General features: G+C 51.2%; 1 protein-coding gene across 10 annotated transcripts in view; it reads left to right on the top strand.

Annotated features, from left to right (window-relative positions):
- The window catches only part of GART (phosphoribosylglycinamide formyltransferase, phosphoribosylglycinamide synthetase, phosphoribosylaminoimidazole synthetase), a 34998-nt gene that overhangs the window by 26135 nt on the left and 1167 nt on the right, over positions 1-7696 (top strand). For all 10 annotated transcript variants that reach the window (XM_086883898.1, XM_086883895.1, XM_086883900.1 and 7 more), the window contains 5 exons: positions 976-1179; positions 1433-1564; positions 2123-2253; positions 3982-4123; positions 6551-6666. In XM_086883898.1, coding sequence (XP_086740024.1) covers positions 976-1179; positions 1433-1564; positions 2123-2253; positions 3982-4123; positions 6551-6666 — 725 coding nt within the window. The remainder of the gene's footprint in view (positions 1-975; positions 1180-1432; positions 1565-2122; positions 2254-3981; positions 4124-6550; positions 6667-7696) is intronic.

Here is a 7696-nt window from a genome sequence, read left to right on the forward strand (position 1 = left end):
CCATTTTTAATTCCCTACGAAATTACTGCTATTTAAATGATACTCATGAAGTCTTCACTTAGCATTCAGAGGCGGTTGTGAGCTCAGGGACAACTCCTGCTGTTTGACTACATTAATCCTCAGTACCCTCCCCTCAGGTGTGCTGGAAAGGGCTTTCACTGCTGGAGAAGATGAGGCATGGAAAGGGAAATGGATGGCACAGGTTGTGAGAGCTCACAGGGTTGTACCATAAAATAAGGCATTAATAGTGAGTTCTGAACTCAAGAACTGCACATAAATCATTTTCCCCTTGTCCACTGATAAATATTTATGTGTATATGCACCTCTGCTTTGGAGCCAGGCTGGGAGAGCTGGGAATGTCCTGCCTGGAGAGGAGAAGCTGCAGGGAGAGCTCAGAGCCCCTTGCAGGGCCTGAAGGAGCTCCAGGAGAGCTGGAGAGAGACAATTGCCAAGGGCTGCAGGGCCAGGAGCCAGGGAATGGCTGCCAGGGGCAGAGGGCAGGGCTGGATCTTGGGATCTTGGGCAGGAATTGTTCCCTGGCAGGGTGGGCAGGGGCTGGGATGGAATTGCCAGAGCAGCTGGGGCTGTCCCTGGATCCCTGGCAGTGCCCAAGGCCAGGCTGGACATTGGGAGCAGCTGGGACAGTGGGAGGTGTCCCTGCCATGGCAGGGCTGGCACTGGGTGGGATTTGAGGTCTCTTCCCAGCCCAAATCATTCTGGGATTCCATGAATCTCTAGAAATTGGGATAGAACCATCTTGAAAGAGAATATGACAAGAAAGAAATTTCATGTCCTTGGAATTCCTTTCCAGTGCCTTGTCCAGGAGAATTTTTGTGCTGCTGTAAATCATCCTCACTTGGTTGGAACTGGGGTAGTGGGGGATTTTTGTGACAGATTTTGTCTCTTCATACCCCAATAGTTGTAGTCCATTGGTAGCAATTTCCACTCTTGATCTGTGTTTTCAATTCTCTTCAGATGCTCTCACCTGGAAGATCCCTGAAATCTTTTGCTGGCTCCACAAGGAAGGGAACCTCTCTGAGGAGGAGATGGCTCGGACCTTCAACTGTGGCCTTGGGGCAGTGCTGGTGGTCCAGAAGGAGATGGCCCAGCAGGTCCTCAGGGACATCCAGGGACACGAGACCGCCTGGGTCGTTGGCAATGTGGTCTCCCTTCAAAAAGGTTATTGCAGCTAGATTTTCCTGGGGGGGAAATAATCAGAAAGGAAAAGCAGAGAGAAATCCCCTTGTTTGTGGAGTTTGTGAGTCTTCATGAGGTGAAAAGCTCTTCACTGGCACCTCCCTGACTTTTTTGTGTGGGTATTGAACTGACACTTCATTCATCTCTTCCGTGGGTGCTTTTCTCCCCTCTCTGTTTCTCCCTTTAGTGACACTTTATTTTGCTGGTTTTTTGGTTTTTCCTTCTACCTGCTCAGGCTCTGACAACGTTAAAGTCCTGAATCTCCATCGGGCCCTGCAAGCAAACAGGTCCCTGTGTGTGCACAGCCACATCCAGGGCAAGATCCAGGCGGGCAAAGTGAAGGTCGCTGTCCTCATCTCTGGAACAGGTGAGAGTTCTGCTCTTTGCTGCAGTGGAAACCAAACTGTGGAGAAGGGAACTTCAGCTTGGATTTAAAATCCCTGCAGTTCTCCATGGGCACTCTGACAGGCCTCTAGCAGAAGTTTTGTGCTTGGGTTGATGGCAGCCACAAACCTCTTTTAACCTCTGCTGCAAGCTGTGAATTGCATCTGTGTTGAGTTTATCTCCAAACCTCTGCATGTGTCCAGATTCAGGCTCCCACTCTGGTGCCCTGTAAGGGCAGCAGCATCATTTCACACACAGATCAGAATTTCTTCTTGTCATGTAGGCACTCCAACTATTTCCAGTATTCCCAATTACTAAGACCATCAATCCAGTGCTATAAATTCCAGTGTCCAAGTGCAGCTGCCAGGAAAGGCCCTCAGCTGTCTGAATCAGCTCCCAGCAAGATCAATTAAAAAAGGATTAATGTTTCATCAGAGCTGTTTGGTTTGGTCTCCCCCACAGTGCTGCTTATTTAAAGCCTCTTCCAGCTGTTCCCTCTATTTATTCTCAGTATCCATGAGTTATTTTTCCTCTCCCCCAGGCACAAACCTGGAAGCTCTCATCAACAGCACGAAGAAAGACACCAGCTATGCACAGATAGTTCTGGTTATCTCCAACAAAGCTGGTGTGGAGGGGCTGAGGAAAGCTGAGAGAGCTGGGATTCCTACAAGGGTGAGCATTTCCTTTTTGTAATTAGTCACCATTAGCTGGTACTCCAGCAGGAAGGTGCTAATGAGCTTTATGGGGTAACATGTGGGCTGATAGGGAGCCTTGGCTTTTCTTTCTTGGTCTGTTGTGAATTTGTGCCCGGGGCAAAGTACCTGACAGCAAAATCCTTCCTTTTCTCCTTCTCTGCTAGCAATCCTGATGCTTTGGGGACAGTTGTTACATTAAACCAGCACAAAACTTTCAGTTACAGTTTAAGCTTTGTCAGTTGTTTGACTGTAGGGCATTGACACTGAAGTACCAACCTCTTTTATCTGAATTTAATTTTAAAATGACCTGGAGGTTCATTTGAATTGATAGAGAGGTCACACTCGGTGGGACCTCCCACTGACTCCCTGAATATTGCCTCAGGCTCTCCAGGAATCATTCCAAATGGATTTTGTGTGCCTTATCTTTGTACTGCAGGTCTGAAATGATCCTCTTGTCACCTGGAAACCTTTTACAGTCACTTTTCAGTGCTGAATACCGACACAGGGAAATTGGGGCCCAAAGCTTTGCTCCTTTAATAGTGCTGGGATCTGTCCTGGTGCTCCAGCTCCTCCTTAGGAGGACACAGAGGGCACGAGGGAAGAACAGAGAATCACAGGCACAGAGTGGCTCGTCTGGGAAAGGACCTTAAAGCCCATCCAGTTCCAACCCCAAGGTTTTTATCAGGGAAAAAAAAAAGTGGGAGAGAGCTGCTGGTCCTGGGATTCAGCTGTGGAGGGAGAGGTGGAACAGGCACAGGGGCAGAGGCTGGTTCAGCCCAGGGCTGGGCTGAGCCCTGTTCCCAGTTCCTGCTGTCCCTGTCACTTGACCAGCCTTTTGGCTTTTCCCAAACCACCCCCTGACTCTGGTGGCCATTAACAGATGCTTCAATTTAACACTGGATGCTCTCAGTGAGGTAGTGCTGCCTTCTTCCTGCTTAAATTATGGGATCTGTCCTGGATGGAAAACACATAACTCAGGCTGGGAATGCTGGGGGTGCTCACCTGGAGAAGGGAGAGCTCAGAGCCCCTTGCAGGGCCTGAAGGAGCCCCAGGAAAGCTGGAGAGGGACTGGGGCCAAGGGCTGCAGGGCCAGGAGCCAGGGAATGGCTGCCAGGGGCAGAGGGCAGGGCTGGATCTTGGGATCTTGGGCAGCAATTGTTCCCTGGCAGGGTGGGCAGGGGCTGGGATGGAATTGCCAGAGCAGCTGGGGCTGCCCCTGGATCCCTGGCAGTGCCCAAGGCCAGGCTGGACACTGGGAGCTCCTGGGACAGTGGGAGGTGTCCCTGCCATGGCAGGGCTGGGAGTGGGTGGGCTCTGAGGTCCCTCCCGAGCCAAACCATTCTGGGATTCCATGATTATGGAGTAGGGGCTGGTTTAGGAGTTAGTGATCAGCCTTTTTTCCAAGCTTTTCTGGTGTAGTTTTTGCCAAAATTCAATTGCTTATGACTGCCAGGGGCCTCGAAATGGGTGAAATCTTTGGAAGACTTCAGGATGGCTTAAAGCCCTGCATTTGTAGGGTGTTCCATGGTGTCCAAGTGCTGGGACTCAGAGCTGTGGCCTTTTCAAGCCAAACTTGTTTGTTCCAATGATCCCTCTGTGAGGAGGAGCACAGACTCCACTCTGCCTGTCAGCTGGGCATTAAGGAGCTGCTGTCCCTGCTGGAATTCCCACCACATCCATATGCTTGTGTTTTGGGCTGTCCCAGGTGATTGAGCACACGAGGTACCAGAGCCGCACGGAGTTCGACAGCGCTGTGGACAAAGTCCTTGAGGAGTTCTCGGTGGAGCTGATCTGCCTGGCTGGGTTCATGCGCGTCCTCTCGGGTCCTTTTGTCAAGAAATGGGAAGGTGAGCACAGCTTGGGGAGCTGTGCATGTGCACAGAGGCATTTCAGAGGTTGGCACCAGGAAAAAGAGAGAGGGCACCAGATTAAACACTGTGTTCTTCAAGGTCCCCTCCCGATCCAGCCCACCCTAGGGTTCTGTGAAATGAAACTCTTCTCATCTTGTAAGGAAAAGCTTGAGTGGGAAAGGCAGTGCAGAGGCTGAAGGAAGCCCAGGGCAAACACAGGGCTGGTAGTCTTTGATTGCTTAGAAAATGGTTTCAAAAAGGCTGTGAAGACTTTGGAGCTCTGCACAGGGGAGGTGCAGGGCAGGTGTTGGCTGGGCAGAGGTCTTACCCAGCCCCTGATGATTCCTTCCCCTGACAGAGGAACTGCTCTGGATCCTTGTAAAATCATCAAACTGGGCAACATTTTGTAGTTTTGGGTAACAAGCCCTGGCCAGTCCCAGGAGCTGCCCGAGTCCATGGGTGGGGTGTTCCACAGGCAGATCCAGGCTGTGCTTGCCCTGAACGTTCACAGTGTCTCCACTTTGCTCATCTTTTAGTTTCCCAACTCTTTGAGAGGCTGGTGACACCTTCAGGGCCTGCTCTCCCTGCCCTGGTTGTACTCTTGTCTCCAGGGAGGCCTGAGCACACAGAGCAGCTGCTGTTTGCTCTGCTTTGGGGCCAGGGTTACCCAGACCTGCCCAGAGCAGGCACAGCCTGTGCCCTGCAGCTTTCACTGCTCTCCTGGTGACTTTTGTGTTCCTCTGGGTGTGCCTGGGACACTTCACACCTGAACTACTTTTCAAACCTCTCTTTAAAATCAGTGGAGCAAAGCAGGCACTCCTGACCTTGCTGTGGTGTTGAAGCTGCCAGGGGAAGCCAGTTTGGTGAATTGGTTTTGTTTGACTCCATTCAAGGTCCAGAGATGGAAATGCCTGTGCTGTGGGCAGCTGTCAGGAAGAGACAGAATCTCTCACCACAAGGGATGTGTTTGGAGCAGAGAAGTCTCTGTAGGGAACAGAAAAGAACTTCCTCTAGTGCAGAATCTTGTACAAAATCTGATTTAGGGACAGGGCACTGTCTGTCCTCCACGGTGCAGGCTTTGCTTTACCTGCATGACTGGTGTGAGAGAAGGGGAAAGACTTTTTCCAGACAGGAGGGTTAAACTCAGTTTTTAAATGTCCAGAACTGGATTGAGCTTGAAAACCTGAACTGGGACCATGAGATGTGAGCTCAGACATTGAGCTCAGCTCAGGGAGCTGGGCCAGCTACAGGACCCTGCCTTGGGGCCCTGCCTGGCCACTGACCTCCCCAGAATTAATCAGGAATTACCAATTCTTGCTGCTGCTTTGGCCAAAGCTGCTCCTTTTTCTTTCTCTCGCAGTCACAAGGACACTGAGTGGGAGTTACGAAACTCTTCTTGCTTAATAGCCCTGAAGTGTGAATTATGACTGTTAACAAATGACAGGTTCAAGTGTTAATTATGAATGTTAACAAAGGACAGGTGAAAACAGAACCAAACAAACCCAAGCAGACAGGAACCCACTTCCCATTGTGAAGGGAAATGGAGGAGAAGAGCAGAGTGGTGTTTCCAGCACACTGTCCCTGAAACCTTTTGGGCTCAAGCAGCAGAGGAGGAGATGCTGATGCTTCAAAAGGGTTTTGCTGAGATGCAAAATGTATCTGAGACATTGCTGGAGATCAACTGGGACATTTGCCTCCTGTAACTTCCCCAGCTCTCCACGTGCAGGGGAGGACAGGGGGTCCCAGTGGGGCTGCCAGGAACAGAGAATAGAATGGAAATAACAGGAAGAATTTAAAAAAATAATAGTTATAGAAACCCTGGAGCAAAGGAGGCTCAGGGGGCCCTTGTGGCTCTGCACAAGTCCCTGGCAGGAGGGGACAGCCGGGGGGGTCGGGCTCTGCTGCCAGGGAACAGGGACAGGAGGAGAGCTCAGGCCTCAGGCTGGGCCAGGGGAGGCTCAGGGTGGGCAGCAGCAGGAATTTGCCCATGGAAAGGGAGCTCAGGCCTTGGCAGGGGCTGCCCAGGGAGCTTTGCAGTGCCCATCCCTGCAGGTGCCCAAGGAAGGGCTGGACGTGGCACTCAGGGCTCTGGGCTGGGGACAAGGTGGGCATCGGGCACAGCTGGGACTCCCTGGGCTGCGAGGGCTTTTCCAACCCCTGGGATTTAGTGATCAAAGAAGGACAAGGTGCTGAGGGAAGGGACAGCTCCATCAGCCAATTAGTCATTATTAATCCCTGCAGAAATGTGTTTAGCCATTCATTGTAACTGCACTCTGGGATTCTTGATACCGCAGCGCTCGGGGCTGGCTGGCTGCCAGCATCTTCAAAACTTGTGAAAAGCCATGCTCACAAATGATTTTGTTTTGTTGGTTATGGCCCTTTGAACAGTGCTCACAGGAAATAACCTCAGCTCTGCCTTCCCAGGGAAAATCCTGAACATCCACCCATCCCTGCTGCCGTCCTTCAAGGGAGCGCACGCGCACAGGCTGGTGCTGCAGGCCGGGGTCAGGGTGACGGGCTGCACCGTGCACTTCGTGGCTGTGAGTACCCCCTGCACCCCTGCAATCCTCCCCTTCCAGCATTGCCACCCCTGGCTCGCTGTAATCCTCCAGTTGGAGCATTTTCACCTGCTGGGAACTCCCAAAATCCTTGTGTTTGATCACTTGCCCTCTGTGTGCAGAACTGTATGGAGATTTTATTGGGACCATACAGTGCTTTAGTTTGCTGACTCTGGAGAAGGAATGAAAATGAATAATCTGTCCAGGAGTTTGTTTTCCCTAAGGAAACTTTTTCCCTAAGCATCCCACTGCTGCCTTGCACCCACTGGAGTGGGGGAATAGTTAATGTAAGGGCTTGGCTAAGCCAAAGGCTCTGTTAAACATGGCCCAAACTTCCTGGATTTTATCCTACAACCTGCCTTGTTTCTTGCTTTCAAGAAAAAGGAAAAATAGAAACAAATGAGGAAAAAGAAGACCCCACTGGAAATGGCACAGGATTTGTTAAGGAGTGATCTGGTGTTTGTGGGAACAGAATCAACCCTTGACAATTTATACTGCTCAGACCCTAAGTAAAGAAAGGGCAGAGATCTCTCAGCTTCAGAGCCACGTTTTTTCAGGCCAGGGATCATTGGTTCTCCTTTGGCCACTTCTCAGGGTTCAAAGGTCTCTTCTCTGGCTCCCTTCTCCCTCTGCTGCTGAAATCTGTCTCAGGAATTTTGCTTTCTATTAGAAAGAGTGGAATCATTTCTCCATATAGAAGGGAGAATTATATTCTTCTCTCTGTGCCATGACTTGGGGTTCCTCTGTGTGGCAGCTCCTGAGAAACAAGCAGGGATGTGCCCCAGCACTGTTCCAGGGAAGATCTGGATCCCTGTCCCAGCTCCATTCAGGCTCATTCCCCCTCTGGACTCAATGTCCTGCCCAGCCCCGCTCCTCCTGTCCCTGGCTGATGGAGTTTTTCTGGAATAGCCTCGTTGCTCCCTGGTGTTCTGCCTCCCTCCTTTTCCCTCTGAGCCCTTCCCAGGCCCCAGCCCAAATCCCAAATGCCAGCCCCAACCTGCAGCGTTGCTGT

The sequence above is a fragment of the Cyanistes caeruleus genome, chromosome 3 (assembly GCF_971803275.1).
Source record: "Cyanistes caeruleus chromosome 3, bCyaCae1.hap1.1, whole genome shotgun sequence".
Classification (NCBI taxonomy): Eukaryota; Metazoa; Chordata; class Aves; order Passeriformes; family Paridae; genus Cyanistes; species Cyanistes caeruleus.